General features: G+C 42.4%; 1 protein-coding gene across 5 annotated transcripts in view; it reads right to left on the bottom strand.

Annotated features, from left to right (window-relative positions):
- nedd4l (NEDD4 like E3 ubiquitin protein ligase) overlaps positions 1–24,103 on the bottom strand; it is a 466,571-nt gene extending 442,468 nt beyond the window's left edge. For 3 of the 5 annotated variants that reach the window (XM_063042682.1, XM_063042686.1, XM_063042690.1), the window contains exons 1-3: positions 23,983–24,103; positions 23,543–23,629; positions 22,615–22,766 (exon numbers count right to left, since the gene is read on the bottom strand). In XM_063042682.1, coding sequence (XP_062898752.1) covers positions 22,615–22,659 — 45 coding nt within the window. In that variant the 5' untranslated portion in view covers positions 22,660–22,766; positions 23,543–23,629; positions 23,983–24,103. Of the gene's footprint in view, positions 1–22,614; positions 22,767–23,542; positions 23,630–23,978 lie in introns of all 5 variants that reach the window. The other 2 variants (XM_063042683.1, XM_063042684.1) reach the window with 2 other exon arrangements.
- Between the last annotated feature and the right edge of the window lie 1,714 nt (positions 24,104–25,817).

Genomic DNA, 25,817 nt, shown 5'->3' with positions numbered 1-25,817 from the left:
TCGACCTCAGGACCTTCAGGTCACTAGTCCAATGCCTTAACCACTTGGCCACGTGCCCACACAATAATAAATATTTCTACATTAAAATATTAAATTTGAATGAAAATATAAAATTCCTCATACTTTGGGGTCATTTGTACAAAGTACAGTTTTACATCAAAATTAAGCTTCAGAAAATTATAAATTCTAATCCCTGTAACTTCTTGTGCACAGGTACCTGTTTAGCATATTGTTTTGAACATGGAAGCAAAATCTGGTAAGAACACACTTGGAATATTGTTCTGGTCACCTCACTATTGGAAGCTTTGAGAGGATGCAGAGATTTACCAGGATGCTATACTGATCAGAGAGAATACCTTATGAAGGTAGGTTGAGCAAGCTCGGGTTTTTCTTTTTGGAGCAAAGGAGGGTGAGAGGTGACTTGATAGAGGTGAACAAGATGACAAGAGGCATAAATCAAGTGGATAGCCAAAAACTCTTTTTCAGAATGGAAATGGCCATTACAAGGGGGCATAATTTTAAGGTGATTGGTGGAAGGTATAAGAGGAGATGTCAGAGGCAAGTTATTCACACAGAGTGGTGAGTATGTGGAACGTCCGGCCAGGGATGGTGGTAGAGGCAGATACATTAAGGTCATTTAAGAAAATCTTAGATAGGCATGTACAAACGGTAGACGACAGAAAAATGGAGGGCTATTTTTGGAGAGAAGGGTTAGATTGATCTTAGAGTCTAAGTTAAAACATTACCTGGACTGTGATATAACATTCTTTGTTCTGAAAGGGATTATCTTAAAATTCTGGTATGTCATAAAAAGAAAGCATTGACTAATAACAAATAAATTAATACATTTCAATGTTATTTTCAACTTCTTTCTTCCTTAATGCTACTACATCATATGCCAATTACCTACTCCAACCAGGAGGAAGTTTGGTTTCATTCTAACCTAAATCTTTGAATCTACTTAAAAGTAAAAGGATATTTTATGGGGGGCAAAAAAAAAATGTAGACGAACTGATTAAGTATTTTGTATCAGTCTTCACTGATGAACTCACTAGCAGTACGGTGGAAATTCCCGGTGTCAGGGGGCATAAAGTGTGTGAAGTTACTATAACTAGAGAGAAGATTCTTGTTAAACTGAAGGTAGATAAGTCACCTGGACCAGATGGTGTACACACCAGCGTTCTGAAAGAGGTGGCTGAAGAGATCATGGAGGCACTAGAAATGATCTTTCAAGAATCATTAGATTCTGTAATGGTTCCAGAGGACTGGAAAATTTCAAATCTTCCTCCACTCTTCAAGAAGGGAAAGAGGCAGAAGAAAGGAAACTACAGGCCAGTTAGTCTGACCTCAGTGGTTGGGAAGATGTTGGAGATGTCATTGAGGATGAGATCTCAGTGCACTTGGTGGCACACGATAAAATAGGTCCCAGTAAGCATGGTTTCCTCAAAGGAAAATCTTCCCTGACAAATCTGTTGGAATTCATTGAAGTAGTAACAAGCAGGAAAGACAAAGGCGAATCAACTAATGTTGTGTACTTGGATGTTCAGAAGGCCTTTGACAAGGTGCCACACATGAGTCTGCTGAACAAGGTTTGAGCCCATGGTATTAAAGAAAATATTCTAGCATGGATAAAGCAGTGGGTGACTAACAGGAAGCAAAAAGTAGAAACAAAGGGAGCCTTTTTCTGACTGGCTGCCAGTGACTAGTGGTGTTCCATGGAGTCTATGTTGGGACTGACTCTTTTTACATTATATGTCAATGATTTGGATGACAGAATTTGTTGCAAAGTTTGCAGATGATATGAAGATAGGTGGAGGGGCAGGCAGTTTTGAGGAAATAGAGAGGCTACAGAAGGACTTAAACAGATTAAGAGAATGGGCAAAGAAATGGCAGATAGAATACTGTGTCAGGAAGTATATGGTCATGCATTTTGGTAGAAGAAACAAAAGGGTTGACTATTATCTAAATGGAGAGAAAATACAAAAACCTGAGATACAAAGGGACTTGGGAGTCCTTGTGCAGGGATCCCTAAAAGGTTAATTTTCAGTTTGAGTCAGTGGTGAGGAGGGCAAATGCAGTGTTAGCATTTATTTCAAGAGAACTAGAATATAAAAGCAAAGTTGTAATGTTGAGGCTTTATAAAGCACTGGTGAGGCCTCATTTGGAGTATTATGAGCAGGTTTAGGCTCCTTCTCATAGAAAGGACATACTGAAACTGGAGAGGGTTCAAAGGAGGTTCACAAAAATGATTCTGGGATTGAACGGCTTGTCATATGAAGAGCGTCTGATGGCTCTGGCCTGTATTCACTAGAATTCAGAAGAATGAGGGGTGACCTCATAGAAACCTATCAAATGGTGAAAGGCCTTAATAGAGTGCATGTGGAGAGGATGCTTCCTCTGGTGGGACAGTCCAAGACCAGAGGACATAGCCTCAGAATAATCGAGGTCTTTATCGATGCACTTCCACTCCATCTGCCACAAGCGGCACTTCACCCGTGGCCAAACATTTCACTCCAACACGCCAAGGTGAGGGCACCCCTAGGGTGGAGCAGCAACACCTTATGTTTTGTCTGGGTAGCCTCCAACCTGATGGCAAGAATATTGCTTTCACTTTTAGGTGAAAAAAAATGTATCCCCCCCCGTCCTCTATTTCCCCATTCTGACCATTTACCTCTTTGCATCAGCCTATTACTTCCCCCAGGTCCTCTCCTCCTTCCCTTTCTCCAGTGGTCCACTCTCCTCTCCTATCCGATCCCTTCCTCTCCAGCCCTTCACCTTTCCCATCCACCTAACTTCATCTTCTACCCAGCCTCCTTCCCCTCCCCCACCTTTTTATTCTGGCATCTTCCCCTTTCCTCCTCAGTCCTGATAAAGGGTCTCGGCCTGAAACGTCCGTAGATGCTGCCTGACCTGCTGAGTTCACCCATTTTGTGTGTGTTGTTTTAGATTTCCAGCATCTGCAGAATCTCTCGTGTTTATTGTTTTATAGATGCTGTTAATCTCAGGCATAGAAAGTGAACCCTTACATGTATATACCTTCCAACAAACCATCCCACAATTTCATCCTCAGAAGTAGGGCAAGAAGCAACAAGTATCTTATGTTTTTTTTAAATTATCTGCTCAAGGCAATTAAAAACACTTCTTTTGAAAACTAATACCTGTTGGTTTAGTTGATGTAACCAGCAAATTTTCATTGCTAATTAAAAGCCCTTTGTGCGCATGTTTTCCTCAACTAAAATAATAATTAACACCCATCTCATTTGTCTATTATACTAGAAATTGCATGTTAACTTTGAAGATATGAATTGGAGGAAATCACCGGGCCTCCCAAGCTTGCTCCGAAATTTATTTTTTTTATTTCAACCTACAGCACAGTAACAGGCCCTTCTGGCCCATTTACACCGTGCGACCAATTACCCTACTAACCCGTACAGTTTTGGAATGTGGGAGGAAACCCACACAGTCACGGGGAGAACGTACGAACTCCTTACTGAGAGCAGGAAATACACTTGGGCCACCGGCACTGTAAAGCGTCGTGCTGACTGCTGGACTGTGTCGCCCTAAAGAAGATGATTGCAGCCTCAAGTCTATATCTGGTAACTTCCACATCAAAAATCGTTTTATGGCTGCCTCAAACATATTCAAAGATACCACTTACACTACTCTTTGTTAAAGAGTGTTCCAAATCACAGCGCTGTCACAAAAAAAAAATTGCCCCTTGTGCCTTGAAAGGACAACACTATTTTTAAACACTAGATGCCTTCTACAGCCAGCCTGCCAAGATTTCTCAGGATCTTTAATGCTTCCATCAAATTCCCTCTCATGCGGCTGGCTCTCCAGTCAATGCTTCACTCCAGCATTCACTCCCTAGAAGACAATCTGAATTGCCTTCATCTGCAGCTGACTTAGCATGAGAATGAGAAGCTGCTGCTTGCCCATTCTTGCAGAAACGTGGCTCATGAACAACATTCCATGCACCATCAGGGACCTGCACTAATATACTTTTGTGACTGTATGTGCTGAATTCTAACTGTGTGCTGTGTGTGACTGTATGTACTGTGAATTGCACCTAGGCCCAGAATGACTGATGTTTCACTTAGCTGCATGCATGTGACAATTAAACTTGAACTTGATTTTTCTAAATGCCATTGAATACAAACTTCAGTGCGCTGACACTAGCAATAACTTTCACAAACATTTCCATGCTAATCTAGGCCTTTTAGTATCCAGTAAGCCTCAATGAGATCTTCCTTCCTCTTTCACTGAGTAGAGGCCCAGAGATATCAAATTCTCCTCACACGCTCAGGCATTCATTCCTGGGATCATCCTTGTGATCTTCCTCCGGACCAGGGGTCCCCAGCCTGGCGTCCATGGACCCCTCAGTTAATGGTAGAGGTCCATGGCATTAAAAAAAGAGGTTGGGAACCCCCATCTAGACCCTCTCCAGGGCCAGTACCTCTTTCCCTTGATACAGGGCATACAGCTTTCACTTTATGTCAACCTGTCTGTTAATCTTTGGGCCACGCCATTCAGGGACTTGTGCTAATATTATTTTGTGACCGTATGTGCTAGATTGTAACTACAGTAGGCGCTGCCTGAAACTATATGTACTGCATTTTGCACCTTGGCCCCAGAGGAACAGTGTTTCATTTAGTTGAATGCCAATAAACTTGAACATGAAAATAGCTCACAATATTCCAAGTGCAGTCTAACCGATGCCTTGTAAAGTCTCGGCAATACATCCTTGCTTTTATATTCTGGTCCTCTACAAATGAATATTCCTACTGTAACTGTTTCTTCACTACCAATGCAAGTTAACATTAAGGACAATCCAGAAACACTTCCAAACACCTTTTCAGAATTTGCAAAATGCATTCAGTGGCCATGTAACTCCTGTACCTAAAAAAGTTGCCACAGTGTACATGTTCCTGGTCTTCTGCCCATCCACTTCACAGTTCAACATGTTGTATTCAAAGATTCTCTTCTGCACACCACTGCTTGTAACACGTGGTTATTTGAGTTACTGTCACTCCTCCTGTCAGCTTGAATCTGTCTGGCCATTCTCCTCTGACCTCTCTCATTAACAAGGTCCTCTCGCCCACAGAACTGCCACTCACAGGATGTTTATTGTTTCTTGCACCATTCTCTGTGAACTATAGAGACTGTTGTGCATGAAAAAATCCCAGGAGATCTGCAGTTTCTGAGATACTCAAATCACCCCATCTGACACCAACCATTATTCCACAGTCAAAGTCACTTAGATCACACTTCTTCCCTGTTATGATGTTTGGTCTGAACAACAACTGAACCCCTTGACCATGTCTGCATGCTTTTATGCATTGAGTTGCTGCCACATGATCAGCTGATTAGATATCTGCATTAATGAGTATGTGTACCTAATAAAATGGCCACTGAGTGTATATCTGGCCTTTATTCTATTGTGGACATAAACCACTACCATGAATGGAAGGCAAAAAGTGTCTGACAGTTAAATAGGCAGCACAATCCAAAAATTTTATTTCAAATATGCTAATAATTCACTGGTTTCATTAACTCCCGAGTCGGTGGAACATACAGAAAGGACTTTCATTAACGTTAACTCTGCCAGAGGCAAAGTTTCACCTCTCTTACACCTTAGCTTTAGAATCACACTAACATTACTTTAGCAATTAAATGTCATAAATCAACTAATTTGGGCATTCAAGTAAGTAATCGAATATATTATTCCTATTCTGGTTTAATGGTGTTACTTATTAATTCAAAGTTCAAAGTAAATTTATTATCAAAGTATGTATTGGACTGAAAGTCCCTACAAAGGACTGTCAGAATGGTTGAGAGGATCATAGGGGTCTCCCTACCATCCATCAGGGAGATTTATCAGAAGTGCTGCATAGGCTGGCCCTTAGTATTATTAAGGATCCCGCCCATCCATCCATAATCCACTTGACTTTGTATAATAAGGCAGGAAACTTCGATGGATAAACACAAGAATGGTCAGGATGGGAAACAGTTTCTTCGCCCAGGCCATTAGGCTTCTGAACTCCCCGCCGCATCATATTCAAAGTGGCACTGTTCTGTACTTCACAATATTTAATTCATGCACTTCAGTTTGTTTATTTATGCGTAATACATCTGTAGATTTCATCCTTACTTTCATAAGTTATTGTGTGTTATATATGTGTTATGCGTGCTACAGTGCTTTACTCCGTTTTGGAGAAACGTCTTGTTTGTCAGTATACATGTGTACAGTTAAATGACAAAAAACTTGACGTGTTGCCATATACTACCCCAAAGTTCATTTTCTTGCAGGCATTCACAGCAGAACAAAGAAACATAATAATCATTGAAAAACTACACTCCAACAAAGACTAACAAACAACCAATATGCAAAAGATAAACTGCAAATACAAATAAAAAGAATAAAGAACCAAAAAATAATACTGAGAACATGAGTGTAGAGTCTACAGGTTGTGGCATAGTTCCGTGCTGAGTAGAGCAAAGTTATCCACACTGGCTCAGGAGCCTGATGGTTGAAGGATATAACCTTCTGGATGATTGATAGGTGAGCACCACAGTGGCGCTATGGTTAGCACAACACTATTGCAGCTCAGGGCATTCTGGAATTTAGAGTTCAATTCCAGTGCCATTCTGTCAGGATTCCTTGTGGAATGTGTGGGCTTTCCCCAGGTGCTTCAATTTCCTCCAACAGTCCAAAGATATTCCAGGTTGGTTAATTGGTCTTTGTAAACTGTCCCGTGATTAGGTTAGCTTAAATTGGGGCTCTGGGGTTGCAGGGGTTGGTTTGGCTCAAAGGGCCAGAAGTCCCAAGTCCAGGCAGTATTACTAAATAAATAAGCAAACAAACAACCATTCTGGGACCTAGCGTTGTGGACCTAAGGCTCCTGTACCACCTCCCCAATGAATATAATAACTGAAACTCATCAAATGGCAAAACCATATTCTTCAACTCACTATTACTCACATCTAACAGCATTTAAGATCCAATGGATGACAAACTCTGTTGACAGAGCCAACAGAATTAGTAACCTACATCGTGACTTTAAAGCAGAAAATTGCCCCAAAAGATGTTGCTCTAGAAGGAAAGACAAAAAGGAACAAAGAGCAAGTCAAGTGAAATTTTGCAGACATCCTTTCAAGATCAGAATCAGGTTTATTACCATTGGCACATGTTGTGAAATTGTGGCTGCAGTACATTGCAATACACTTTTTAAAAAAAACTATATATTTCAATAAGTATATATAAAAATATAAAAAATTAAGCAGTTCAAAAAGAGGGCAAAAAATGAGGTAGTGTTCATATATATTCAGATATCTGACAGTGGAGGGGAAGAAGATGTCTCTAAAACATTGAGAGGGTGTCTTCAGGCTCCTGCACATCCTCTTTGATGGTAGCAGTGAGGAGAGGGCATGTCCTGGGCGATGGGGATCCTTTCTAATAGATGCTGCCTTTTGAAGCATTACCTCTGGTGCCCGTGATGGAGCTGAATACACAGAGCAATATAGTAAAGCATAGAAGTCCCACACAATAAAAAAAATAGCCTCAGGTATGTTGGGAAGTGAAATATACACAAGTCATGTACAAAATCAACAAGTTTAATCTGAACAAATTCATTGGGAAAACCAAGAATTAGTAGTGGTCATTGGGGGCACAGATTTGAAAGAACTTGTAACCTTTTTTAAGATTATGAAGACACGCAGTCCTCTTTTATTGTCATTTAGTAATGCATGCATTAAGAAATGATACAATATTTCCTCCAGTGTGATATCACAAAACACAGGATAGACCAAGACTGAAAAAAACTGACAAAACCACATAATTACAACATGTAGTTACAACAGTGCAACAATACCATAACTTGATGAAGAAGTCCATGAGCACAGTAAAAAGTTCAAAGCCTCTCAAAAGTCCCACATCTCACGCAGACGGGAGAAGGAAGAAAAACTCTCCCCACCATGCCCGACCAAAATCCGTCTCTGAGTCATCCGAAAACTTCGAGCCTCCGGATCAGCTCTCCGACACCAAGTACTGAGCGCCATCTCTGTCCGAACAATTCGACCTCAATCTTGGTCGCCAATAGCAGGCAATGCCGGGGAATTTGAGGCCTTCCCTCCGGAAGATTCCCGACCACACAGTAACGACAGCAACGAACGAGCGTTTCAGAAATTTCTCCAGATGTTCCTCTGTACTTTCACGTCCGTCTCCATCAAATCAGAATTGTCCACGGCCCCTATTTAACAGATATGATATCATTTTTCACCGGAGGGCTGCGCACGCGTGGCGCGCTGCTCTCTCTCCTCCCTAACTTGCTTTGTATTTCAAGCATGTTAGGTTTGTTGCGTGTTTAACATTTCAGTAATATTGTAGATATATTGTTTAAGCATTCTTTGTTTTGCTTACATATTTCATTACAGGTTACATGTAAAAGTGCATGAATGGCATATGTCACCACATTACCACGTCATAAGTGTGTGCCTTGCTAAAGCAAAAGAACAAAATGTCCATGGTTAATTCCCGGCTGTTCTTCTTTCAATGAATTTCTGGAGCTACAAAACATAACAGCGTTCATAATACAAAGCTTGAAGTACTGTAATTTTGTGAAGTTGTACTGTGAGGTGGTTAGGAGAATGCTTTTCAGTGCCAGCAACCAGGGTTCAATTCCTGCCGCTGTCTCTATGGAGTTTATTTGTTCTCCCCAGTGACCACGAATTTCCTCTAGGTGCTTCAGTTTCCGCCCACATTCCGAACACGTATGGATTAGTAGGCTGACTAGGCAGCGTGGGCTCATTGGGCTGAAAGGATCTGTAACTACGCTGCGTTTCTAAATAAATAAAAACGTGATCCAGTCCTTTCTTCCCAGTAGTGCTCAGAACTTATCAGGATCCTAGTTCTATGTCATCCTGAAAAAGAGTGCCCAAATGATGGGGGCAGAGTGTCTCAACAAATTTCAGAATTACCTGGTCAAGCATTCGATCCACCAAGCCAGAGAAGCTGACAGGATGGGATTAGTTTAGATAGCCAGTATAGACAACGGTCTGGACAAGAGATTTCCATGCATTATCTCAATACTGATTTTACTTTGTTATTGCCACATGTACCAAAGTACAGTGTAAAGCTCATCGTGCTTGCTCAACTCATCACAAAATTCAAAATACATTTATTATCAAAGTATGTTCCTTAAGGTTGTCATAGCTGGGGGTGATAATGGGGACAAGCTCCCACTACCTATCAAAGGTTCCCAATGGCATGTGCCTCTAATAGCTTCTGACAACCAAGTCCAGCTCCTGGCCTTCACGTGTGGCATAGCTACTAAGCCCAACAGAACCGTTTCTACTGACAGAAGGGGCAAAGGCAGGTTACTGGAACCTTAAAACCAGTCGCTTTGGGCAGAAGGGGCTCGTCAGCTGTGGTTGGCAGCTCATCTAGGAGAAGGAAAACTCTGATCTCAAACCTCCGCTGCTTTGCAGCTGTATCCACTCGTGGGAACGGCTTCTGGAGTGAACCCCGACAGAAAAATCTGGAGCAGGAGTCCCTAAGACAGTCCTACATTGAGTTCAATGCTGACTGCCAACTCCTGCAATGCTTCTGGTACCAAACTGCATCGGTCTCTGCCATTCCTTTGGAGTCATCTGATGTGTGGAGAGAGGGAGCTTGCTACATGGGCAACAGCTTTCTCTCCGTATCGTACTGACCAGGCCTGCGTATCCAGACATCTCGGATCCAATACCCATGGTCAGTTCTGACCAACGGAGGCCTCAGCATTCATTTTGTACACAACTTTGAGATTCATCATCTTGTGGGCAGCCACAAAACAATGAAACACAACAGAACCAACACAACAAAGATCGTCAAACATCCAACGTGTGAAAAAAATCATGCGAGCAATAAAAAATATGAACAAGTAACACATAGAACATTAACCACAGAGTCCCTGAAAGTGAGCCCACAGCCACGGAGCCAGTTCAGCGCTGAGAAGAGTGAAGTCGATCCAAGACTACGATGAATGCAGGCCACAGCCACAGGGCCAGTTCAGCGCTGAGGAGAATGAAGCCGATCCAGGAGCACGATGAATGCAGGCCACAGCCACAGGGCCAGTTCAGCGCTGAGGCAAGTACCAATGGTTGCAGAGCACAGCAGCAGAGCCAGTCCAGCAGCTTCCCCCTGGCCCTGTGTGTTTCATCTGGCTCCACGCTGAATCGGCCAAACATCAGTTCATTCTTCGCTGACGGCCCAGGCCCCACTGCTTCAATCCAACCCCAAGTCCTTTCCAGCAATGGCTGCTGCAGCCGTACCTGCATCTCAAGCGTCCAGTTCGCTCATTCCTTCAGGATACCACAAAAATGCCAGGTCGCACGGACAGATCAAAGGCGTAACTCCAACAGGCAATTACAGGCTGTGGATTGCAGTGATCACAGACCAGAAAAAGTATAATTAATAGAATAGTTTGTAGTTTTGTTTGCTGCCTGTAAAGTGTCGCCGTGTCTCGCCAGCACCATCTTTACAGAAATAGCCAGTAAAGCACAACAGTGTGTTAAGGTAGAACAATAACAAAACGCAGAATAAAGTAATGCATACAAAATGCTGGTGGAACACAGCAGGTCAGGCAGCATCAATGGAGAGGAATAAAGAGTCGATATTGTGGGTCAAGACCCTTCATCAGTACTGTTGATGAAGGGTCTCAGCCTGAAACGTCGACTGTCTACCCCTCTCCATCGATGCTGCTTGACCTGCTGAGTTCCTCCAGCATTTTGTGTGTGTTACTCTGGATTTGCAGCATCTGCAGAATCTCATGTTTCTGCAGAAGAAAGTGTAACAAATACAGAGAATGTGCAGTGCAGGTAAGCAGTGAAGTCCATCATCATAATGAGGTAGACTGTGGGTTTGAGTCCATTTCTATCTGCCTTATCTTGAAGACCCAATAAAAGATTATCCCTTAAATTTGAAAAAAACAATTGTTCCCTTCAATGCTGTCTGACTTGCTGAAAATTTTCAGCATTGACTGGATTTATTTCTACAGATCCTCCACACGGATAGAGTAAAAAAAAAAGGACTGGATAAAATTCTTCGGAGTCAGCCAAATCCCTGAAGTCACGCAGAGTGATGAGGTACTGGAATGGAGCCAGTCCTCCCCAGCCAATTCATTAATCTGCCACGGAGCCAGGCAGATGCACACTACACATGGAATGGATAATAATTCACATGACAGCCTCTCACAGTGTTGGGACTGGTCCTGATTGACCAGCACCTGGACCCCACATTCTGCTCAAAATACACCGAAGACAGATGGAGATGCATCACTAGTGAACAAAAGGAGAATTTTACCAGGGCTTGTGTATCAATCAGCTTGTATATTCCTCAAGTCATACTATATTGTACTCCTAAAGGTCAACTTTCAACTTTTTATATCAAATTCATTTTATTCATTCAGAGGTACAGCGAGGAACAGGCCTTTCCAGCCCAACGAGCCGCACTGTTCAGCAACCCAGCTATTTCACCTTTGCCTAATCACAGGACAATTTACAATGACCAATTAATCCACTAACCGATACATCCTTGGACTGTGTGAGGAAACCCACACACTCACGGGGAAAACATCCTTACAGAGGACACCAGAATTGAACTCCCAACTCCAACACCCCAAGCTGTGATAGCGCCACTAACGCGGTGCCCAGATCATTGTCGCTGACTACATTAGTTGTTATTGTCCCTCCCGTACATATTGCAATGAGGATAAAATTTTTCTTCATATTTGCTGTTTGTCTCCTTTTGCACACTGGTTGTTTCTCAATCCTTGTTTGTGTGTAGATTTTCACTGTATGTCTTTGTTCTACCATGAATGTCCGTAAGAAAATGAATCTCAAGATAACATATGGTGACATATACATACTTAAAAAGTATACTTTGAACTTTGACTTGAACTCCGCAACAGCATATGTAGTCAATGTTTTGTGCTGCGATCCCTCAGCAGGACTCATGCTGAAGGGTCTCGGCCTGAAACGTCGAATGTACTCTTTTCCATAGATGCCGCCTGACCTACTATGTTCTTCCAACATTTCGTGTGTGTTGCTTGGATTTCCAGCATCTGCAGATTTTGTCTTTGTACCGTAGTGCTTCCAAGAACAACAAATTTCTTGCCAAAGAAGAGAGTGATAACAAACCTGAATGTGATTCTGAGGCTGCATTTATAGAAATAAAAATAGTTAAGACTTCAGATTTGTGACCGTACATGAGGGCAAACTGACAAGGGTTGTAGCAGCAAAATGTGTTTTAGATTTCCAGTGTCGACTGATTTTTCAAACAGCAGATTGGCCATTACTGCAAGAAGGCTGAAAGTCAGAAACAGAGACGTATTGTTATAATTGTGCAGGGATTGAGAGAATGCAGGGGGCAATTTTAGTCCATTTACTTGGATATACCAGCAGAAGAGATACATCAGGGTAAATCCTGGGATGATAGAGTTGTCCTATCATGAGTAGATAAAGCATTGGTATTGGTGCATTATTGTCACATGCACCAAGATACAGTGAAAAGCTTGTCCTGCATATTGTTCATACAGATCAAATCATTACCCAGTGCATTGAGATAGAACAAGATAAAACAATAACAATGCAAAATAAAGTGTAAAAGCCATTGGAAAAATGCAGTGCAGGTAGATGATAAAAGTGCAAGATCATAATGAAGATTATGAGGTCAAGAGTCCAACTTATTGTACAAGAGATCGATGCAAGGGTCTGATAGCAGTGGGATAGAAGCTGTCCATGAGCCTGGTGGTAGATGTTTGCAGGCTTTTGCATCTTCAACCTGATGAAAGCGTGGAAAAGGAAGAATGTCTGGTCTTCAGTTATCATCATTATGTGATGTGTCCATGACCCTGTTTGTCCTTAGCAAATATTTCTGCAGAAGTAGCTTGCCATTGCCTTATTCTGGGCAGTGCCCTTACAAGAAGGGTGACCCCAGCCACTATCAATAATTTTCAGAGATCGTCTGCCTGGCGTCAGTGGTCGCATAACCAGAACTTGTGATATGCACCAGCTCTCATACGATCATCCACCACCTGCTCCTACGGCTTCACATGACCCTGACTGGGGGACTATGCAGGTGCTACACCTTGCCCAAGGGTGACCAGCAGGCTAGTGGAGGGAAGGAGCACCATACCCCTCCTTTGGTAGAGACGCGTCACCCATTTTACTGGCTGCAGTACTGAGGCGGCGAGAAGTGTAGACAGAGCTCTTGGAAGTGAGGTTGGCTTCCACGATGAAACAAGCATATTCTTTGTTCAGGAGAATGAAGCACAACAAGATAGACATCAAGATGCTTTCACTCAGGGACAATCTCAAACAAAGGGACATTATTACATTCATAACTGAGATGTCATGACTAAAACTGTGATGAGCTTGGCAAATTCATCCCACAGAGGGTGGGGAATCTGGAATTCTCTACCCTAGTGGGAAACAGAATCATTGGAATTGCTTAAAGAGATTTTTTTTCCTTTTTGAAAGATCAGTGAATTGAGGCCTCTAGGGAACTGGCAGAGAAAAGGAGAAGACATGTGGCAGATTGTCCATGACCCATACATAATGGAAGAGCAGCCTTAAGGGCCTATTCCTGTTCTTTTTGTGCTCGTTTCCAACGAGCTGTGTAAAGGACAGCAGGGTACCATTAAATATTTCCCAAATCTCATCATTTAAAAATACTCTGCTTTTCTGCTTTGTGGACAGATGACTTAACATTTTTCCACATTATATTCTATTTTCTTGCCAATTCTCTCAGCTTGATTTTACCTCCCCGAAGGCTCTTTACACACTATCCCTGCCCCCAAACCCACTGAGAGTAGGTTATACATAACGGCCCAAGCACAGATCCCCTTGATACCCCACTAGGAGATCTGAGAAGGATCTGGTTAACCCAATCTTTGCTTTTGTCTAGTAACCAGCTCTCAATGCATGTCAGTATGTAATTACCAATTCTGTGGGCTCCAACCTGATTGACAAGCCTTCTGTGTGGGACCCTAACAAAACTCTACTGAAAATCCAAATACACTACAGATACCACTACATCTAAAAAGAAATCCAATAGATCAGTTAAACATGATTTTCCTTTCATAAATTAATCCAGATACTGATCTAACCTATTATTCTTTTCACTATAGATCTGAGCATCTCCCCCTACCCCTGATGTTAGGCAAACATTTAAAACAGACAGCAACCATTTTACATACTCCAAGACAGCAGTTCCCAACCTTTTTTATGCCATGAAGCCTTACCATTAGCCAGGGGGTCCGTGAACCTCAGGCTGGGAACCCCTGCTATAAGACCAGTCTAACCCTTCTCTGACACATAGCTCTCTGTTTTTCTTTCATCCATGTGACTATCTAAGAGCTTCTTTAATGTCACTAATGTATCTCCCTCTACGGTCACCCCTGTTCCATGCACTTATCACTCTCTGTAAAAAAAAACTTACCTCTGACATTCCCCCCCCCCTATATTTTCCTCCAATCACTTTAAAATTATGCCCTCTCATCTTATATTGCTTCCCTGAGGGGAAAAAGGGTTGGCTGTCCACTCTATCTATGTTCCTTCTTCACTCAAAGTGTGGTGAGAGTGTGGAATGAGCTGCCAACAGAAGTGGAGGACCCATGATGAAACACCCCCTCATTCCTCTGAAGCAGAGTGATATTTTTTTTAAATAAATTGCTCAGTAATTGCCAGATTTTCTGAAATAATTGCAAATTGACCTATCACCTTGTGGTCCTGATGAAGGGTCCCGGCCTGCTGAGTTCCTCCAGCATTTTGTGTGTGTTGCTTTGGATTTCCAGAATCCGCAGATTTTCTCGTGTTTGATAGTCCCTGAGGAGTGTTTGATAGTCCATAAAGAAACAATCCTCTGATGCTACTAGCCCTTTTTGGGCTCGATAATCCATGTGTACATCACCTTGCCTCCTGGTTTACCGCAGGTAATTGTAGGCACTTACCCTTGCTTGGCTGGCATTTTTTTCTTTGCTTTTCATTGATGCTTTCAGTGCACTTGATCTGTTTATTGCACTTTGAATTTTGCCCATACATTCTTGTCCCAGCAAGAATCATTATACTGTATGCTGAAGCTTTCTCACCAGTGACTCAAAACTGAAAAGTCCACACTGCTGCTTCAGTAGAGCATTGCTCAGTAAAGACAACCGATCTTTTTCTATAGCAAAAACGATGCCTTGAATATTTAAAATAAATTCTCGTTAAATGGTGACAGGTGACAGACCGAATTGTAATTATTTCAAAAAACCTAGCAGTTACTAGGCAATAAAAAATATCGCCTTGCTTCAGAGGAATGTGGGGATTCTCGTTGAATCCTGTCAAGTATTGAAAAGCCTATACGGAATGGACAGAAAGAAGATGTTTCCTACAGTGGGGAAGCCTAGGACCAGAGTGCATAGCCTCAAAGTACAAGGATGTCCCTTTACAGCAGAGATAAGGAGGAATTTCGTTAGCCAAAGGCTGTTGAGTCTGTGGAATTCATTGTCACCAACAGCCATGGAGGCCAAGTCATCGGGTACATTTAAAGCAGAGGTTGATAGGTTTTTGATGAGTAAGAGTGTCAAAGATTATGGGGAGAAGGCAGGAGAATGGGATTCAAAGGGATAGTAAATCAGCCATGATAGAATGGCAGAGCAGACAACGGGCTGAACAGCCTAATTCTGTTCTTCGGTATAGAATTCTACTTCAAGCAACTATATGGTCCAGTAAACATAGGTAGAACAAGCGTGAGGTGCTGTTAATTCTCCTCAAGATATAGTTTTACTTATATAAAAAGCAAACCTATCACAGGGAATCTCTTTCAACACACACAAAATGCTGGTGGAACGTAGCAGGCCAGGCAGCATCCATAGAAAGAGGTACAGGCGACATTTCGGGCCGAGACCCTTCATCAAGACCAACTGAAAGAAGAGAGAGTAATTGATTTGAAAGTGGGAGGGGGAGGGGGGAGATCCGAAATGCTAGGAGAAGACAGGAGGGGGAAGGCATGGAGCTAAGAGCTGGAAAGTTGATTGGCAAAAGGGATACAAGGCTGAAGATGGGAGAGGATCACGGGACGGGAGGCCTAGGGAGAAAGAAAGGGAGAGGGGAGCCCAGAGGAAGATGGAGAGCAAACAAGGAGTTATAGTGAGAGGGACAGAGGGAGAAAAGAGAGAGAGAGGAAAAAAAGGAAAAAAATAAAAAATAATAAATAAATAAGGGATGGGGTAAGAAGGGGAGGAGGGGCATTAATGGAAGTTCGAGAAGTTAATGTTCATGCCATCAGGTTGGAGGTTACCCAGACAGATTATGAGGTGTTGTTCCTCCAACCTGAGTGTGGCTTCATCTTTACAGTAGAGGAGGCCATGGATAGACATATCAGAATGGGATGGGACATGGAATTAAAATGTGTGGCCACTGGGAGATCCTGCTTTCTCTGGCGGACAGAGTGTAGGTGTTCAGCGAAACGGTCTGTCAGCCTATGTCTCGCCAATATATAGAAGGCCGCACCAGGAGCACCGGACGCAGTATATCACACCAGCCAACTCACAGGTGAAGTGTCGCCTCACCTGGAAGGACTGTCTGGGGCCCTGAATGGTGGTGAGGGAGGAAGTGTAAGGGCATGTGTAGCACTTGTTCCACTTACAAGGATAAGTGCCAGGAGGGAGATCGGTGGGAAGAGATGGGGGGGTGAATGGCCAAGGGAGTCGCGTAGGGAGCAATCCCTGCGGAAAGCAGTGGGGGGGGAGGGAAAGATGTGCTTGGTAATATAACTGTGTGATCGTCATTAATATGAAGGGCAATAATGAACCACAGTCAAACTATTTTGGTTCCTCATTTGTCAAAATGTCCTTTTTCTACTGAGAAAAAAAAGACCAGGTATTTCATTCCTTTATATGTATTCCTTTAATAAATCCCGTGTTACTTTACAAAAGCTTACTAAACAAGATTTGACCCAGAATCAGACCAATAAACACATTATTGGCAATAATGTGCAATCTTGAAGGCAAAAGGAGGTGGAAAGGCAGAGAGATTTTAAGCTGTAATTTGTGAAGGAATAAAGAGTCGCCATTTCGGGTCAAGACTCATCACCTCCCTGTGTTGCCCCTCCCCCTCCTCCTTGCCTTTCTCCCATGGTCCATACACCTCTTCAATCAGATCCCTTCTTTTTCTGTCCTTTACCTTTTCCCTTTTACCTCCCAGCTTCTCACTTCACCCTCCCTCCCGCCCACCCACCTTCCCCCTCACCTATCACCTTCTAGCTTGTACCACTTCCCATCCCTCCTTCTTACTCCTGCCTCTTCATCCTTCCTTCCAGCCCTGGAGAAGGATCTTGCGCAGAAACATCAACTCCTCACTTCCCTCCATAGATGCTGCCTGACCTGCTGAGTTCCTCCAGCGTTTTGTGCATGTTGCTCTGGATTTCCAGCATCTGCAGAATCTCTGGTGTTTAAGATACAACTCTGAACTTTAACATTAGTTGCTGAAGACGTGGCACTAATGGTGGACAGCTCGAATTCAGAGATGTTCAGGAGAGCCCGAAAGGACAAAACAGAGAAACTTGGCAGTTGAAGAGCAAGATAATTGAAGGATTCAAAAATGAGGACGAGAATTTTTTTTTTAAATCATGTTTTTATTCTGGACCTGGAGTCAATCTTGGTCAGCTAGCACAGTAGTAGTTACACATACAAAATGCTGAAGGAACTCAGCATGTCAGGCAACGTCTATGGAGAGGAATAAACAATTGACATTTTGAGGCAGAATCCTTTATCAGGACTGGGAATGAAGGGGGTAGGTGGTGGATGGGGGGGGGGGAAGAGGAGTACAAGCTATAAGGTGATAGGTGAAGACCCGTGAGGGGAAGGTGGGTGGGAGGGGGGAGAGAATATGAAGTGAGAAGCTAAGAAGTGATAGGTAGAAAAAAGGTAAAGGGCTGAAGAAGAAGGGCCCTGATATTGGAGGAGAGTGGATCATGGGAGAAAGGGAGGAAGTACAGCTACCAGGGTTGGTGACAGGCAAATAAGGAGAAGAGATGAGGCAAGAGATGGAAATGGAAGAGAAGGGAAAGGGGAGGGGCAAAATACCAGAAGTTAGAGAAATCAATGTTTATGCCATCAGGTTGGAGGTTACCCAGATGGAATACAAGGTGTTGCTCTTTTCATCTGAAAGCGACCTCATCCTGGCAGTAGAGGAGGCCTTGGACTAACGTGTTGGAATGGGTAAGTAGATTGGAAATAAAACTGTTGGCCACTAGGAAGTTCTGCTTGCTGTGGAAGGAACGCCAGGAGGAGTCCGTCAGCCGGCTTCTTTCTGTTTAGGAAATTTGAAACTGATCTTTGTTATTTTGCTATTACTCCGCACTATCTGATTTGACCATCTACAGTACATGGAACTCACAAACAACACACAGATTAATATTACCAAAAATAACTTCACAAATAATAATGTGAACACAAGTCAAAAAGTTAAACGGTATAAAGCTACTGGTGCTTCACATATGATGGGTGATGGCAGAGAGTTCAGTAGTCATGGCCTGGGGGAAGAAGCTGTTTCCCATCCGAACAGTCCTTGTCCTAATGCTACAATACATCCTATGGTAGCGTGTCAAAGAGATCGTTGGACAGATGGAAAATTCACTACCTCACTTTTTTAAAATATTATTTCTGTTTTTGCACTATTTTTAATTTAACTATTTAATATACATATGTATACTTACTGTAATTGACTTATTTTGTTTTCCATATTATCATGTACTGTATTGTATTGCTGGCACTAAGTTTACAAATTTCACGACATAGTAAACCCGATTCTCAAATTCTTTGTGGAATGCCTAAACATATAAGCGTTGGTAACAGCAGCAATATCCAAGCACTAAAGCGATTCAAAGAACCCTGTGAACCCCTCAAAGCAATTCAGGATGAGTAACCATTAAAAGTTGCCCAGTACTATACTTGTCCTTAAATGTACAACTCAACTAAGTAAGCATTTTAAAGATTAGCTAATCCAAGTAAAGTCAAGGCAAGTTCATTATCATTTAACTATTGTAGATACATATATACCATTAAATGAGAAAATGTTTCTCTGAACCAGGGTGTGAAGTACAGTGGTACACACAAATTAGAATTAAATCTACCAATTAATTAGGCATAAATAAAACAAAGTACAATGCATAAATTAAATATTGTAAGATACAGAACAAGTTAAATTGCAAATAAAACAAGGATTTTCATTTTTCCTTGCAGAACACAATGCCACAAAGATAAACATCTCAACTACTGAAGTTGGGCCAAACAAAATAAGACGCAATGTTACCTCCCACTATCCTAAACACCATAAGACAAAGAAGCATAATTAGGCCATTCAGCCCATCAAGTCTGCTCTGACACTTGATCATGGCCAATTTGATGATGAAACAATGTACAGGGAGGAGGTCAAACACCTAGAGAGCTGGTGCAGGGATGACAATTTGATGCTTAATGTCACCAAAACCAAGGAAATGATCGTCGATTTCAGACGGTCTCAGCCTGAGCACACACCCCTCAGCATCAGCGGCTCCAAAGTGGAGAGAGTGGAAAACATCAAGTTCCTTGGGGTGCAGATCTCGGACAATCTCACCTGGTCCAGGAACACCACTGGGATTGTGAAATGGGCCCAGCAGAGATTGCACTTTCTGAGGAAGCTTAAACAAGCATCACTCCCTGCTAACATCTTAACTACATTCTACAGAGGAGTGGTTGAGAGTGTGCTGACCTTTTGTATCACAACCTGGTACTCCAGCTGCAGTGCTGTCGACAAAAAAGCCTTGCAGAGGGTGGTTAGGGGAGCAGAGAAGGTTACTGGGGTCTCCCTACCTTCTGTCCAAGACCTCTTTCAGAGTCGATGCCTCCAGAAGACACATCATTAAAGACCCCTCACACCCTCTCCATGAACTGTTTGTTCTTCTGCCTTCAGGCAAACGTTACAGGAGCATCAAAACTAAAACCACAAGGCTACTAAGCAGTTTCCTCCCACAGGCAGTCAGACTGCTAAATAGCTGCTCCACTTGACTCTGCTCTGGACACTTTTAACTTGCACTGGACACTTACAACTTGATTTTAAATGACATGTGGCTGTTGTGTTTTACTATTTATTGTTATGTTTATTACTTAGTGTTGCATTTGTTATGTTATGATTGCCCTGCTCCTGGGAAACGCTGTCTCATTCTGCCCTGCAGAGCTGATGCACGGTTAGAATGACAATAAAGTTTTTTTGATTTGATTTGATTTGAATTTATTATCCAACCAATTTACTCAAACCAATTTTCCTGACTTCGCCCTGTAACCTTTGATGCCCTTACCAATCATGAACCTATCAACCTCCACTTTAAATATACCCAATGACTTGTCCTTGTCCTCCACAATCGTCTGTGGCAATGAATTCCACAGATTCACCACCATCTGGCTAAGCAAATTCCTCATCTCGGTTCTAAATGGACATTCTTATGTTATGAAGGTGTGCCCCGTGATCCTAGATTATCTCACCATTGGAAATGTCCTCTCCACGACCATTCTATGGAGGCCTTTCAATATTTGGTAGGTTTCAAGGAAATCCCCCCCCAACCCGCTATTCTTCTAAATTCTAGTGAGTACAGGTCTGGAGTCATCAAGCGATCATACATTCACCCTTTCATTTCCGTAAACACTTGAACATTGAAGTGAGTGGTAACTAAACTGCGCTGGCTTCCTGTATCTTATAGAATTGATTTTAAAAGTCCTATTACTTGTTTTTAAAGCTCTTGATGGTCTGGGACCAGAGTACACCACAGGATCCATTTCATTTTATAATCCTGCTTCAGCTCTCAGGTCTTACTCCACCGGTCTCTTCAATGTAAACAATCTCCCTCAAAAGATGATTGGCAGGTCAGCTTTTTTTTCCAACTACGCTCTTAAACTGTGGAATTCAATACCTAAAGCTACATGGGACTCTGTTGACCCTTTTAAATGCCAGCTCAAACCCCATTTACTTAAACTTGCTTCTAACTAACATCTTTTTGTCTTTTGTTTTCACATTTATCTTTATTATCTTATGTTCACATTTGCTGTTTATCCCATTGTAAAGCACTCTGAATTACATCCTCTGTATGAAAAATGCTCTATAAATAAATTACTACTATTATTATTACTTCAAAAGACAGAATTTGAATTCAGCTGGCACTAAGGTGGCCCATGACATATACAGTCACCTGCAACCTTTGCAATGCAGATTTTAAAAACACCATCAGTAATATTCTCCTATTGGTAACTACATAACATGCATCGCAACACAAAATTCAAAGTACCAGATTCAATCCTGTTTATACTCAATTTTAGCCAAGACAGCAAAGAATTACAATTATTGGAATCCATGCTGGCTTTCATTTCAAATTTATCTTCTTCTCCTTACAAGGCCTCCCCTGCACCCTGACAATCCTCCAGAAATTCCACATTCCTAACTCTGCTCTTCAATATCTCTCAAATCCTATGTTCATTCACTGACTGACATATCCCCAGCTGTCTCAGTTCTGAGCCCTCGAATTCCCACTGAGAGCAAGTCAGCATCAAATATCAACATTTATAAACTGTCTTTTAAAAAATATTGCACCTCATAGCTGCACGATGCATTATTTGTGCTGCTGGTGCGTGCCATAAACAATCTGTGAAACCATACACAAGCGATATGATTGCTCAGTAGTAACTGCTGTACACGTTGCGTTTCTACTCACAAGGGCTGTCCTAATTATTGGTGACACAATTAACTCAAGGTTGGTGTTTCCACAAAGCAGCATGCAACCGCAATTGTTCACTTCTAAATAAGATCTAGAATTAGCATCTCTCTCTCTCTCTCTCCTCCCCCACCCCCCACCCCCGTGCGAATGCCGGTGCGGATATGGAATGGAGTAAATATTTCAAACCCGTCGATCCAATATCATCTAAAGTGAAAATACAACGATAGCCCTGCTAAAATTCGACTGACGGAACTAGATAACTATTGATTCAAAGCATAAAATGGGGGGGGGGGGGAACCGTGCTATTTCGCTAACGATTTAGCTCACATTAGGTTTCGTCCATTCGTCTTTGTCTACTAATATAAACAGCACTTCGGAATGACACTCAAAACTAATTGTATCCTCGAAAGGATTCGAGACGAAAACCGTTTACCTGATAGATCCACTCAAAACGACAACAGACAGAATGGCAATAAAAGAAACAGATAGCACTTCCCCATCGAGTTCATAACTTCACCCCCACCACTGACATATGCCGCACTCCCCACGGAACTTTTGGCAAACCATGATAGGAATTTTAGAATAATGCGTTGTTTCTGCCTGTGGTATCAACAATCAACATTATTCTGAGAAGCCTAAAGCTACATTAATTTCCCCAACAAAAGGCAGCGTTTCAGAACTGCTAAAGTCGCAGAAAGGCACAGGTCCACGGGCTGTCAGCCCAGCACCAAGGCTGGCGTTTCCACGGGTGACTTTCATCACACGCTGGGTAAACTCCGCAGCAGTTTGACGCTATATTCAGAAATATCAACAGTAGAAGGAGGGAAATAAAAACAAATAGCACTTACTTCATCATCGGAAAGTCCATAAATTGTATCCAACTGCGCCGCCATAGATCCAAAGCGGATGAAGAGACAGGAGGGTTGAGAAGTCGTTCAGACACACACACACACACTCTCTCTCTCTCTCACTTGTAGGACGGGCTTCAGGGGAAAAATACCTGCTCACAAAAATAAATACTCCGATGTAATCCCTCTCGCCCTGCGCTGGCACGGATCAAGCGCCGAGCAACAATCAATTTGCCCCCTCAAATATCAGGCAACAATTCGCTGCCTCCCAAGCCGGTCCACACAGCAGCGCAGGACATGCGCGCTCGATATATTGTTATATCCGCACCCCCACCTCGTCCCGCAACCGAGCTCAGTGTTTGATTGGCGGCTCCAGGTGCCCAATCAACCACCCCTCGGCCGGCTGGCAGCCACGGGGAGGCGGGGCCGAGGTGGGAGGACCGCCGGCAAGTTCGGTTGACTGGAGGCTCCACAGTTCACGCTGCGGGCTGTCATTTGGGGGTGAGGCTCCCTTCTCCCGGGTTCTCCCCGGTGTTAAAGAAACACCGCCTCCCCAGTTCAACTGGTGGATGTGCAGAGGCTTCCATTCATCAAAAAAGCATGCAATACAACTGTGCGATCCTCTGCCCAGCATCTCGTTCATTTGTATCTTTGAAATCAATTCGAAGTGAACTCTAATAATTTAAGATTGTTTACTGTCGTTATTCAATACTCTAGTGTAAAGGAGAACGAAATAAGTGTTACTTCGGATCCGATGTAACAGAAATAACACAAGCATATTAGATATTTAAAAATATATATATTTGAATGCCTAGAAGAGAATTGCTATATTGGTTACTTAATCTTGTTGCCTAATCTCAGTCTGGTCACGGATCTGGGTTGAATTCAAGGATTGCGCAAAAATTATTTCTAAAAATGAATGCATTACCTTCGCTCTGCCTTTAATTCCTTTCTTTTCTCATCTCCCCGGTCGCTTTACTGTTCCGAGGTTCTGTAGGATTTCAGTGAATCTTACCTGTGAACAAGTCACATGTTGTTAGGAACAATATAATTTTCCAGCTGTAAAAAAAGACATTGGAAATCTCCTGATGAGGAATTTAAAACGATTTTTTTATTATCTACAAACACAAGAGATGCTGCATATGCTGGAAAGCCAGAGTCTAACACACAAAAAAAAATTGCTGGAGGAACTCAGCAGGTCAGGCAGCAGCTATGGAGGGGACTATACAGTCGACCTTTCGGGCCGAGACACTTTCTCAGGACTGCGTTTTGTGTTTTATGATCTATAACAATATATAACATTTATTGAGTTTTAATCACTTTAAAAATATCAAAAACTGAAATCGAGTGTCAGGATACTGTACCTACATACACGTCAGGTGGAATGATCGGAAGCAGATGTTTCGTAAATCAAGTGTCCAATCGAAAATTAAAGACAACTGTGTGTATCTGTTTCTTTTGAAGACTGAAACACAGGCTTGGATAGTTCACTTCCTCCCAGATGGTCATGTGAGCCCAGAAATGAGTCACTCGGGTAAATTCCCTGAATACAATAGCACAATTACATTCCAATGAATGGCCATTCTCCTTCCAAATCGAAACGGACTCCAATCAAATTGAATACAGAATATTTCAACTTTTTTTTTAGAATCAGTCAATCCATGTTTAGTTTCTTGGTTTAAAAAAAGGAGTAAGTACTTCCTTCAGTTAGTCCTGACGAAGGATCTCAGCCTGAAACGTCGACTGTACCTCTTCCTAGAGATGCTGCCTGGCCTGCTGCGTTCACCAGCAACTTTGATGTGTGTTGCTCGGGTAAGGGGTAAAGATGCCATGCACTATTGGAACAAAGTCTATGCAATGCAATTCCTGTTATGCATTACAATTTACAAGCCATCTGGGATCCAAAAAAAAACAAATAACTTTGTTCAGGTGTTATGTAGCATTTTCTATAAGTAGTTTCACTATCACGCCACCTGACATATGTTTTTTATTTCCTCTGTCTATTAAAGCCAACTAAAAATGTCAAAGTAAATTTATTAACAAGCCAAGTAGTGTAGTGCTTAGAGTAACACTACTACAACACCAGCAACCTTGTCTCCATTCTGCCACCGTGTAAGGAGTTTCTATGTTCTCCCATGACCATGTGTGTTTTCTTTGGGTGCCTGGTTTCCTCCCATATTCCAAAGAGGTATGGGTTAGTAGGTTAACTGGTCACATGGGTGTAACTGTGTTATATCTGATTAAAATAAGTACACTCAGTGACCACTTTACTCTGTACCCTCTGTACCTAATAAAGTGGCCACTGATTGTGTGTCTGTGGTCTTCTGCTGCTGTATCCTATCCACTTCAGATTTAGGTGTGCTGTGCATTCAGAGATACCTTTCAGTGCACCACTGTTGTAATGCATGTTCATTTGAGTTACTGTCACCTACCTGTCAGGTTGAACCAGTCAGGCCATTTGCCTCCGACTTCTCTCATTAACAAAACATTTCACCCACAGAATTTCACCTCACTTGATTTTTTTTTTGTTTTTCACTACATTCTCTGTAAACTTCAGAGATTGTTGTGTGTGAAAATCCCAGATCAACAGTTTCTGAGTTACTCAAACCACACACCAACAATCATTCCATGGCCAAAGTCAATTAGATCACATTTTTCCCCATCCCCATTCTGATGTTTGATCTGAACAACAACTGAACCTCTTGGCAACACTCACAACACGCTGGAGGAACTCAGCAGGTCGGGCAGCATCCGTGGAAAAGATCGGTCGATGTTTCAGGCCAGAACTCTTCGGCCCGAAACGTCAACCGATCTTTTCCATGGATGCTGCCCAACCTGCTGAGTTCCTCCAGCATGTTGTGAGTGATGCTGTGACCCCAGCATCTGCAGATTATTTTGTGTTAACTGAACCTCTTGACCATGTCTGCATGCTTTTGTGCATTCAGTTGCTGCCACATGATTTACTAAATAGATATTTGCATTAATGAGCAGGTGCGCAGGTGTACCTAATAAAGAGGCCATTGAGTGCATATGTTACCATAAACAACCTTGAAATTCATTTTTGTGCAGGCATTTTGTCTTTTTATGACCTATAACAAAGTGTTGAAATTTATTGAACTTTAAAGATACCAAAAATGAAAAAACAGTGTCAGGATTACAGTGCTATACATATATATTTGTCAGGTGGAATGATCGGAAGCAGA

This window comes from Mobula hypostoma, chromosome 3 (assembly GCF_963921235.1).
Source record: "Mobula hypostoma chromosome 3, sMobHyp1.1, whole genome shotgun sequence".
Classification (NCBI taxonomy): domain Eukaryota; kingdom Metazoa; phylum Chordata; class Chondrichthyes; order Myliobatiformes; family Myliobatidae; genus Mobula; species Mobula hypostoma.
The sequence above is the reverse complement of the archived record's forward strand: the minus strand, read 5'-3'. Positions and strand labels throughout refer to the sequence as shown.